This window comes from Perca fluviatilis, chromosome 18 (assembly GCF_010015445.1).
Source record: "Perca fluviatilis chromosome 18, GENO_Pfluv_1.0, whole genome shotgun sequence".
NCBI classification, from domain to species: Eukaryota; Metazoa; Chordata; class Actinopteri; order Perciformes; family Percidae; genus Perca; species Perca fluviatilis.
Window position 1 is genome coordinate 11,825,858 of NC_053129.1, and position 12,355 is coordinate 11,838,212.

The 12,355-nt window shown below is 45.8% G+C and overlaps 1 protein-coding gene across 2 annotated transcripts in view; it reads left to right on the forward strand.

The window, feature by feature from the left end:
* ches1 (checkpoint suppressor 1) overlaps positions 1 to 12,355 on the forward strand; it is a 105,042-nt gene that overhangs the window by 61,715 nt on the left and 30,972 nt on the right. For both annotated transcript variants that reach the window (XM_039781262.1, XM_039781260.1), the window contains one exon: positions 9,067 to 9,663. In XM_039781262.1, the coding sequence (XP_039637196.1) occupies positions 9,085 to 9,663 (579 nt within the window). In that variant the 5' untranslated portion in view covers positions 9,067 to 9,084. The remainder of the gene's footprint in view (positions 1 to 9,066; positions 9,664 to 12,355) is intronic.

A 12,355-nucleotide genomic window follows, 5' to 3' on the forward strand; every position in this document is an offset into this window, starting at 1 on the left:
AAAGATTTCAATTTTCAATGCCATACAATAGAGAAAAAGCTGCTGTTTGAATGTCTTCTTTTCAAGTATAATAAAGCAGTCCAGTCTTGCTCTGGTGGTACATTTGGCTCCTCTGAGTCCGCACGCACCAAATCAGTCCTCGGACAAAAAAGGCAAAGAAAGAGCCTGTGTGTGTTTTGTGTAGGTCTGATTGTGTGCATGTTTATATGTTTGTGTGTGTGTGCGACTGCATGAGTTGCCAGGCAGCCACGAGCAGCAGCCGGGACGGGGACGGGGGTCGGGGGGTCGGGGGGGTCGGGGGTCAGGAGAAGTCCTCCGGGACAACCTGACCCCTGGAACTCTATGCAATAACTCTTTGCTGCTGTGGACGATATAAAAAGGAAGACACAGTCAGACCTCATAGGATGTGATTGGTCCTGCTATGCTTCCTTAAAGCCCTCTGGAATCCTGACATTTGTCGTTAGGGAAAAGCAGGAAATTCAGCAGGGGGGGGGTTGGGGGTGTGATTTCATGGTCTGAAAATGGAGAACAAACATCACAAGGCTTCCTGCAACCAGCGTTGACATATATGTAGCAGAAGTTATTATTTCCCCCCGTCTCTGAGAGAGTTCTCATTTTCTCCTTCTCTCTGTTGGTCTTCCTCTCCCCCTTCCATCCATCCATCCATCCACCCAGCGAATGTGTAGGAGGGATAAAGGTCGTCCTTTTGTCATCAAAACTCCAGATTAGTTTTGCCTCGGTGCATCTGACTCTCTGCTTTATCACTGTGGCCAGAGGAGCCACAAGGTTCAGCTCGCCCCTTCTGCAAAGTAATAACTCCTACCAGCTACTATTGCATTCTCCGCCGCTATCTCCTACACTACTATTACTACTCCATTCCGGGGCAGGGGGATTGTTTTCATGGCACTGGCTTTATTGGGCTGTATAGTGAAGACTGACAGGAAAAGCGAAGAGCAGCAGGATGCGCCAAGCAACATATGCCACGAGCTGCGATCAAACCGACAAAGTTGTAATAGCCGCTTCAGTCTGGCGAGGCCCAGAGCGGAGCATAAATGCGCTGCTGACTGCATGTCGTAAGCCCGTCTTGGTTTTATTTTTAATATTTCTGCGTTGATGTGGTTTTTGGGGATTCTGTAACTTGATGAGTTGGGGATTTCTCTGAAAGTCAGTTTGGCTAATATTGCAGCAGGCTCCAGTACAAGACAGTGAAATTAAGTACTTTATTGAAATGTTTTCTTCTGGCTTTGGCACACACAAAAAACAAACAAAAAAAAAACGCCCGCAAGTCAGACAGAAAAAGCTGCCAACGGGGAATGAAGATCTTCAGAGGATTACGTAAATGTGGCATGTGATTTAGACAAGTATTTGCGAGAGCATGAATGCAGTTGTAGAGAATAGAGTGTAGATGATTACATCTGTCAATTAGAGCACATGAATTAGCCTACACCCTCTCCGCTCTCAGAGGGGTTGGTTAACCTTCTCCCCTCCTTGTGAACACTGGTGGCCTCTGCTTTCAGCTCCAAAAGCTTCAAGAGAGTTTCAGGCTGGTCAGCAAAGTCAATGACATACTTCAAAATGAACACGTTTTCTGGTTTTAGTCTATTCTATTAGGTCATCTTTTATTTTTTTAAGATTATTTTTTGGGCATTTTTAGGCCTTCATTTGACAGGGCAGCTGAAGACATGAAAGGGGAGAGAGAGAGGGGGGGGGAATGACACGCAGCAAAGGGCCTGAGGTCGGAGTCGAACCTGGGCCCGCTGCGTCGAGGAGTAAACCTCTACATATGGGTGCCCGCTCTACCAACTGAGCTATCCTGGTGCCCTGTTAGGTCATCTTTTAATACATTAAAAAAAAAAAAGTTCCCATATCAGTTCATTGAAATTGAATGTTGATTGCCAAAGAATGATATTTGACGACTACTTATCTGTGGTTGGATCATGTTAATTGTTGCACTATTAGCTCTTGAAATCTGTCTTAGCCTGCATTCCCAATGCCTGCGTCAGCCGTCGGACGGCGTGACGAAAACGCAGATCTTTCCGAAGACCGAATCAACTTTTGGAGAAACGCAACCCCACGTCAGGCTGCGGTGGCCAATCATGTAACCGGAGATCAGAGTTGGCAGTCACTTTTCGAGGCGGTAAACGGGAAACATCACTGCGATAGCGATATCGCTGCCACAAGAATGTTTTTAAACACTACGAGGGTAAAAAAAAAAAACGAAAGAAAATCTGACCGAAAAGAGTAATGGTGAAATATAAAGGCTACTTGTGCTACATTGGGGGGTTAATGAGCTCAACAGGACGTCACACAAGTGGGTCATTTAAAGGTCTTTGGATGCTTTTATATAGACCTTAGTGGTCCCCTAATACTGTATCTGAAGTCTCTTTTATATAGACCTTAGTGGTCCTCTAATACTGTATCTGAAGTCTCTTTTATATAACCCTTAGTGGTCCCCTAATACTGTATCTGAAGTCTCTTTTATATAGGCCTTAGTGGTCCCCTAATACTGTATCTGAAGTCTCTTTTATATAGGCCTTAGTGGTCCTCTAATACTGTATCTGAAGTCTCTTTTATATAAGCCTTAGTGGTCCCCTAATACTGTATGTGAAGTCTCTTTTATATAGGCCTTAGTGGTCCCCTAATACTGTATCTGAAGTCTCTTTTATATAGACCTTAGTGGTCCTCTAATACTGTATATGAAGTCTCTTCTATATAGGCCTTAGTGGTCCCCTAATACTGTATATGAAGTCTCTTCTATATAGGCCTTAGTGGTCCCCTAATACTGTATCTGAAGTCTCTTTCCCGAAATTCAGCCTTGGTGCAGAATTACAGCCACTAGAGCCAGTCCCACAATGAGCTTTCCTTAGGATGTGCATTTCTGTGTCTGTAGCTATTGAGGAGGAGAGAGGGGGGGGGGGCAAGGTGGAGGGTGAAGGTGTGGCCTTGACCAACTGCCACTTTGCTCGTTTGAAAGCCATGATGTCTCTCTCTCATGGGCGGGCCAAATTCTCTGGTCGGGCAAAGCAGAGAAAGGGGAGGTAACCTTGCTCCTTATGACCTCATAAGGAGAAGATTCCAGATTGGCCCATCTGAGCTTTCATTTTCTCAAAGGCAGAGCAGGATACCCAGGGCTCGGTTTACACCTATCGCCATTTCTAACCACTGGGGGACCATAGGCAGGCTGAGATAGAGATATTAGCAATACCGCTCCCATGTTTGTACGATTAAAAATTAAGCTAGAGCCAGGAGACGGTTAGCTTAGCTTAGCATTAAGACTTTAACCAGGAGGGAAACAGCTAGCCTGCTATGTCTAAAGGTAACAATATCCATCTACCAGCACCTCTAAAGCTCACTAATTAAAGTTGCAGTAGGTAAGCCTTATAAAACTAACTTTCTGTCATATTTGCTGAAACTGACCCTATGTTCCAGTAGAACTACATGAAGCAGGTAATACAAAAAAAAAGAAATCCGGCTCCTCTGGCACCACCTACAGCCTGTAGTGCGATTTGCTTCCTGTTCAGATGCACCAATCAGGGCCGGGGGGGTGTCTAACTGCGTGTTAATCACTGCTCATGCACACGCATTCATTCTCCCTTGTGGGGGGAGGGGCTTAGGAGACCGTTTTGGGCTTTAGCGGAAAGGGGGGAGGGACTGAGAAGTTGTCGATGTTCACATTTTTGGGTTAAGTCCTGGATCTTCACAATCCTACCTACGGCACCTTTAACATGTTACATGGCGTTTGTTTAATCTGTAAAATAACAGTGTAAAAAAAATGACAAGTTGGGGTTTTACTGTATAGGCTGGTCATATGTACCAGACTTGGCCAGGTGCAGTCCCTCCCTGTCTTGGCCTCATTGTGAGGTTGCCAGGCAACCAGTGGAGACTCTGGTACGCCAAGTGGCTGCTGGTGATGGCTTGATACAGTACACACATTAGAGTGGTATCGACCTTCTCATCAATCTTCTCTTCTCTCGGCAAGAAAGCCAAAGTGCATTTCCCTAAAATGTTGGTTTATTCCTTTAACTTTAAAGGCAACACTATGCGCTATGGATAACACTGAAAGAGCTGGTTAAATGCTGCCCACCCCCACTGGCAAAGTAAGTCTCCCAGCGGCGGGGAGTGCCATTACAACAAACCCCTTTCCCCCCTCTGAGAGGGGACACTGACATGTGAAATATATTGTGAGTATTGTGGTTTCAGCTGCAGGCTAATGTTAGCCTGCATGCTCGCTAACCGGTCAGCTACTACCCCAATTAGGATCAAAGTAATTCTGTGGGAAACGCTGCAATTTTATTAGAATGGCATAACATGACTAAATGTCACTAAACGTAACTTGAATAAAACTTGAAGAGATGCCTTTTAATTAGCAATAATGACAACAACTCCCATGATCCCAAGCAAACTTCACAACGTTATTAAAAGTCCGTGTTAACATCCATGGCTTCGATTGAGAGAAAAGAAAATTGACATTTTGTACGTTTTAAGCGTTCCACCGAACAAAGCCGGTGTGATGCCAGGGTCACAGAGGCAGATTACAGCTGCTTTAAATCGCACCGGTATGCACAGGCACTTAGATAGAGAGTGTACTTATAGGCAGACAGTCAGAGAGTGTACTTACAGTCGGATGCAAACACACAGGGATAAAAAACAAATGCACACGCTAAGCCAAATGTGGACATGCCAAACAGAGACAAACACAAATCACAACAAAGCATGCAAACACAAAAGAGATCAAGCGAATAAGGAAGACAGAGAGAATAGCACAGTGCCATCTGTCAAACAAATGTGAAGATGCTTCTCACACACACACAAACAAACTCATTCACACACACGCACGGCAGGCATCATTTAGTCTGAACTTGAACGATATCTGCCTTTGTCCTTTAGCAGTTGGTCCTGAGGGGCCGCTGTAGAAGTTGCATGAAAGTTTGTTTTTGAGCTGAGCAAGTGTGTTAAGCTTTATGAGAGCCCATGGGAGACATGGCGCACACACACACACACACACACACACACACACTATCAATCTACCCATACACACACTCAGGCACGAGGCTTGGGCGGCAGCTCGCACTGGCCCCAACCAACAGTGAGGAGTTTGTTGTCATAGCAACAGTAAAATGAGATGACTTTACTGTCAGCCGTAATGTTTCATGGCCCCCGTGCCGCTATGGCAACATAACAAGGAGGAGGAAGAGGAGATGGAGAGAAAGAGAGCATCAGAGCCATCTCTGCATTCCAGTGGACTCCTACCAGGAACAATGTCACTACGATGCCCTTACTTCCTTTCAAAGACACACACATACACACACACACCCACACACACCCACAAACACACACACAAACACACACACACTGTGACAAGCCTGTCAAACACATGCATAAATACACTCTGACAAAGAGATGCACACACACACACACACGTTGAAAAGCCTGTCAAACACCCTTTCCACCTCGCCCATCCCTTTGATTATGCGCTCACTATTTTCAGCTGCGGCGTTATCTTCACCGGGGCAATTTGAATTCATTATGCTCAATGTCAATATTGATGCAACAACGCCGTAACGCCGTATCTCAGACAGGTACAGCTTGTTGAATGAGCGCACGTGCTGTCACAAAGTGTGAGAAGTGAAAAGAGACGAGAGCGAAGAGAAGAATCGGAGAGGAGATCAAAGATTTCCAGCTCCAGCGAGCGTTTCCCCGCCGCCGCCGAGAGAGTCGGATGGAGCGGCGGGGGTGACTATAGGCTGGCCTACTATACGCAGGGAGAAACGGCACAGTGGCTATACATCACAGTTCTATATTTAGCTCCATCCTTCCACTACAGCCTATCGGCGCTGGTAGAAAAAGTGAAAAGATAATAGGTGGAAGAGCGACAGACACAGAGAGGAAAGGAGGGGGGGGGGGGAAGAGAAGCAAAAGAAAAGCGCCAGAACCGGAGAGGAGCTGAGTTGTTTTGCTCTGTTGCCATGGTGACAGGACGGCCCGGCGCTGTAGCGAGCTGACAGTTGTCACGGCACAGCCGGTTGCCACGGGTGACAGCTGTCGGTCAATCACGCAGAGTGAGGGGACAGATCGGCCGATGATCACCTTGGATTAGAGAGCGATCGCACTACACAGGGGCCAGCCGGAACATATCTGTGTTTAATCCTCATGTCCTAATGACGCTGCTCTCTGTGTGTGTGTGTGCGTGTGCGTGCATGTTTTTAGTTTTGCAACCTTTTTGTATCCATTTATATCCCTTTTTGTATCCATTTATTTATGAATGCATCTGGACTTCTTTGCCAGAATGTGTCTATGTAAATTGAGATTTTCACTTGTGTGCGTGCTTGCGTGTGTGTGTCTGTGTGTGTTTGTGTGTGTGTGCGTGCGTGTGTGTGTGCGTGCGTGCGCATCCTAGCGAGGCTGTGTATTTGTGTCCAGACTCAAAAAAAAATTTCACAGGGTGAGTGGAGCAGATTACATTTAACTGTGGCGGCTGCTTGGGTCCTTCCCACAGCTGTCTGCGATGGAGGACAATCAAAGGCCTGCTTGTGAGCCGTCTGATTTCGGTGTGTTACTCAGACCCGGTCCCCTTCAATTACCGCACTCTGCCTGCGTCTAACGAGCAGAGCGCTGCTCGTATGTTAGGAGAATTTATGGTCTGATTAGAATGGGGCTGGATTTGAAATCGTACTCTTAAAGGGGTGATAGAATGCAAAACCGATTTTACCCTGTCATAGTTGAATAACGACAGTTCGGTGGGTAAATAGGACATACATAGAAGCTCAAAATCCCATTGATACCCCTTTACTATGAAAATCTCATATTTTGAAACTGCCGCTGAAAACGGGCGAATCTCAACAATCTCAAGATGGAAGTTGACGTCAACCTCCCAAAAACCGGAACCTTTGTCAGCCCATGGGTGTATTAAGAGAACGGTCACGCCCCAACATTTACATAGGCTACACAACTGACCTGAGATCAGGTAGTCTTCTGAATCTAGCTAGGTCACACAGATCTCTGCTATTCCATTACAAAATTCACTCCTGAAACTTTTTTATGCGAGAAACCACAAAAATGGATGGCTAATTGCAAATTAGCTGTGTGTCGGAGTTCAGCGCCGGTGCTGCCTGTGTAGCTGCCTCGCCGTCCGGCTTGCCTTCCTTCACAGAGCCTGCTGCTGGATGTAGCTCTATCAATGAGAGCTAGCTAGCCTCCTCTTAGAATTCCTCTGGAATTCACAAATATTCATTAACTTGAAATCGGACATCGTTGTTAGCTTTATAAGATATTTAGCTAGATGTTGTATACGTGGCGTGACGGAATTCAAACTGTAAATATACTCGAATTACGACCAAAAATTAAGCTAACTATCCGTGATTTGTAGCTACACAGGTAGCTAGGATTGAAGCGACAGTTGCAGCTAACGGAAGCCCTACTCTTCACAAATATTCATTAATTTGAAATCGGACATCGTTGTTAGCTTTATAAGATATTTAGCTAGATGTTGTATACGTGGCATGACGGAATTCAAACTGTAAATATACTCGGAATGATGCCGAAAATGAAGCTAACTATCCGTGATTTGTAGCTACAAATCTACATCCAGCCGCAGGCTCTATCAATGGGACTCGCGGACAAGCGGCGTTTATTTCCCCAATCGTTTGTTTAAATAACTCAACACATTATAATTACACACATTAAAAGATTAACTGAAACCTGTGGTAAGAGATTGCTGGTTTAACAAGCTCGCTGACAGCGCTCTCACTCACACACACCGGGCATTTAGCTAGCAGGAAGAGGGGAGTTGCAGGCCCTGGAGCTCTGTCAGGGCAGGGGCATTTGGCTGTCATTAGCCCAAGAGACGGTGACTTTGCGCGGGTATGGAGTGCTGTGGGCTGCCAGTCGTGACGGAGCTCCAAGTACCTCGCAGCAGGCCGGGGTCTGTGAAGGAAGGCAGGCCGGGCGACGAGGCAGCTACACAGGCAGCACCGGCGCTGAACTCCGACACACAGTCGGACAAAATTTGCAATTAGCCATCCATTTTCGTAAAGCGGCCCATATTTGAGCTTTACATAGTTGATTTCTCGCATAAAAAAGTTTCAGAAGTGAATTTTGTAATGGAATAGCCCGATAAACAATGTATAACTTTGCAGTGTCTGAAATATGAGAGTCTCCCATGTGTTTCTATGTAGTTTGCTCAAACCAATCAGCACATAGCTCATTCGGAATATTAATGAGCATACCATATTTGGAAGAAAAGCTCTTGTTCCAAATAGAGCCATATTCACAGGGTAGTTAAGGGCCTAATAAAATAGCATTCGGGCAATTTTCAGCCCAACCAATGTTACATACCCCATTAGGAGACCTTAAGGAACAGTGTAAAATACCCTATATAATCATTCTATCACCCCTTTAAGTTGTTCCTCTCTTTTCCACTCGGCAAATCTCCCGATCGCGATCGTCTCTGGTCACAGATAGGCCTATAGCCTGCTGTGGAACTAAGGCGGACCATTTGAAACTATTTTGTAATGCTGTAAGATTTATTCTGCGCTCGTCCACGGTTCCAACTTTAGACAATTTCCTGGTGCTGTAGAGATGTCAAAGCACCGGCGTCGTCTCTGTGACCTTCCAACTATTAGACCTTTAGCGGTATTCATGTGTTATGACAGCAACCTCCGTGTAATGTCAATACTTTACTGGTATGCTAGTAATTAGAGGGTAGTTGTGCAAGGCAAGATTTCCCCAACCAACGAAGCACTAAATTTGCCATCCCCAGTCAGAACAGGCTAGGAAGCCCAGGAGAAAAAAATGATGATGTAAACTTTTCCCCTCAGATCTAACACACAGCCTAATTGGGAATGTGGTCAAAAATCTTGTTGCGTGTCTCCGCCCTTTGGCCTTTAACAAAAATGAAGGCTTTATGTGAGAAGCCAACTGAATTTCACAAGCTGACCTCTTTTCTTTCTTTTCCCTCCTTTTCCCCGTTCCTCCTTCTCTCCACGCTTACGCTCTCCTTCCTCTCCTTCCCCTCCTTCCCCATCGTTTCCTCCCCTTTTCTCCTCTCTCCGCTGTCTACCTCTTCAGGAGTGAGCCCGGGGCTGGATGGGACCCACCATGCCCCCCAGTAAGAAGGCCCAGAGCCCCAGCAGTGGAGCCAGTGCCTCACAGGGCATGAGCCCGCCGTATCGGCAGGGGGACGCCGCCACAGCGGCGTCGGAGGCCGAGGCGGCCGACCTCTCGCTGTCCGTGTCCGCCTCCTTCTCCAAGGCCGAGGACGAGGAGCTCACCAGCCTCTCCTGGCTCCACGAGAGCACCGACCTGCTCAACAGCTTCAGCCACTCGGGGCTGCGCAGCGTCTCGCCCCTGCAGGACCCCGACGGTCAGCACCCGCGCTCTCCCTCCTCGTCTCCCTCCCCGGACGACCCCCTGCTCAGCGACGCGCACTCGGCGTACGACTTGGCGGCAGGGGGCAACAGGAAACCGCCCTACTCCTTCAGCTGTCTGATCTTCATGGCCATCGAGGACGCGCCAAACAAGCGGCTGCCGGTGAAGGATATCTACGGCTGGATCCTGGAGCACTTCCCTTACTTTGCGAGCGCCCCCACCGGCTGGAAGAACTCCGTGCGCCACAATCTGTCGCTCAACAAGTGCTTCAAGAAGGTGGATAAAGACCGCAGCCAGGTAAAGACCATCAGCAGTTGTGTAGAGAAATGTTGGAGAATATTTACTTTTTTCCTTTTTTCTTTCATTTTTGTCCATCAAACACGATCCCATTCCTTTTCAGTTCATTTATTATTCTTTGATAATATTTTCCAAACTAATCGGAAGAATCGGCAAATGAAAAGTTGTGGTGGGACTGCTCGTTTTTATAACAACATTAAACGTGAACGCATTTAGAGTTTTAGCTTATTTCGGTAATTTAAAATTCCTATCTGCTGAATCTGCATCGTGATTTCTGTGTGCTCAGCCAAAGATGGATCGTCTTGGAAATGAAGGCTATTCTGTTGTTTAGACATTTAAAGAGATAGTGATTGGATTGTTTGGAGAGTTTTTTGCCATAAAAAAAGAGCAGCAGAGTTGGGGGTCTAGCAGCGAAAGTGGAAGCTGAATAGCAGTTCTCACTAAGTATAAGGCCATATTTAATCATTAAGCCGTTTCAAGTATCCCAGTGATGAAGTTATTATCTCATAGTGTATATGAGCTATTTGATCTAGCTTTCCAGATACACATAAAACAAAATATGAAATAAAATAGTTGTCAGTGGCACAACTAGGCCATGCTGAAACAAAGGATATCCATATGATTCTATGAGTTCTCAAAGGTTCTAATTTCTTTAATGTAACCGAAAGCAACATTAGTTGATATAATATATCATATGCCTTATATCAATTCCTTTATCATTTTAATATCCTTGTGTGGGCTTTATGGGTGTTTCCCAATATTATGAAATTAATTTTTGGTCAGTTTGACCCGCGTCCAGACAGTCCTTCCTTGAACACTGACTCAGGTATTAAACATTTTAAATGATGCCCAGCCCCAATTCAAACCAATGCAGGGATTGGAAGGGGAAAAAAAATCACGTTATATCAATCCTATTCTGAATACTTGCAGTATATGGTAAAATACCCCCTCGGCCATATGGCAAATACAGCACACAGCCCTATTATTCATTCTATCATGTGTGGTTGTTCCACAGACAGTTATCAGCCGTTTGCAGGCATATCCAACTTGAAGTCAAACATATTTTGGTTTTATCTACTGTATATCTGTTTCAATATCGTAGTTGTTTCTCGGCTTTCATAGTTCTTCACTGCTTCGGTGTGAAGCATCCCCGTATTTACGGCTTTTCGCCGATTTAAGTCTTGATACAGTCTTTTATACTGGCTTTCCTATCCAGATTTGACTCCATTAAAGACCCGGGGTAAATGGGGAATGAATCCCTCACTCAATTAGTGCTAAATTAATACTGGAGGATTTAATAACACAGATGCCAGCAGACTTTAGATTTCATCTTGCCCGAGGGTGTTGGGGGACAAACAGCGAGGATCAATGCTGGCTTTGCGTGTTTAGCTGATTGAGATTATACCGGAGGATATGGGAACTCTTTATGCTTTCCTTGACCAGCGTGTGAACCTGAACTCTGTGTGTGTGCGTGTGTGTGTGTGTGCGTGTGTGTGCGTGTGTGTGCGCGTGTGTGCGTGTGCGCGCACACACCCTCACGCTATGCTGTCATCTGGCCCTTGACTACAACGGCACAGAGTTTCTCTTGTATACATATCTCCATAGTAACTAGGTTGCAGTTGACATAAAAGTATGCTGTTGCTGTAGCAACGGGAAAACTGATTTGGCTTTACAGACTTAGGCGTGTGTGTGTGTGTGTGTGTGTGTGTGTGTGTGTGTGTGTGTGTGTGTGTGTGTGTGTGTGTGTGTGTGTGTGTGTGTGTGTGTGTGTGTGTGTGTGTGTGTGTGTGTGAGCACCATGTGTAGAGGTGATTTTGGCAAGGACAGCCTGTCTTGTCTTCCTGTCACTGCACACCATTTAAGACAGCACGCTAATTAACCCTTCAAACCTATTCCCCTCTCTTGCACGCACACACACACACACACACCTCCAAACACACACACACACAGGGCATGTCTGACACACAAACAAACAAGTGTGCACACATATACACTCACTCTCAAGCACGCATGAATGCTTAAAAGGACTCCCAGACACATGCAGGAGCGCCGTGTCGGTGTAGAAATGAGGGCACCTCTCTGCAGACTCCTACTCTACCTGCCAAGCGCCGCGCTTTATCTGAAGCTGCAATTACAGAATCTCTGTAATTTCAGTCAGACTCCGCCATTCAAAGCTTTTCACTGAGAATATCTGCATGTGAATATACCTTTTTCTTCTCCCTGCTTTGCTTTTTCCTTCACCTGTTTATCTCTTTTTGAATTGAGCGTGCAATTACAGCGTCTGAGATCTTTTATTTTTTCCATTGTGTTGCATTATGTTTTACTCATTGCTCGCTGTGAAAAAGAAGAAAGACAAGGTTTTTTTTTTTTTTGCTTAAGGGGGAGGTCAAGTTATCGTTGTCAGTGATAGACGGAGAGACATACAGTAGACACACACACACACACAGGGAGAGGGAGGGAAAAGGCGGAAGCAGGGAGACATGGCTTACTGTCAACGCACCAAATCATATTTCCATCCATTTACAGAGGTGGAGATTAATATGACAGTGGCCTATTTGTTCCAGTGACTGTATTTCTGGGTCATATCCAGGCAGATGACAAGATGGGGACTAGTTTAGAATAAGCGCGCTGCTCCATTTGTGTGTGTGTGTGTGTGTGTGTGTGTGTGTGTGTGTGTGTGTGTGTGTGTGTG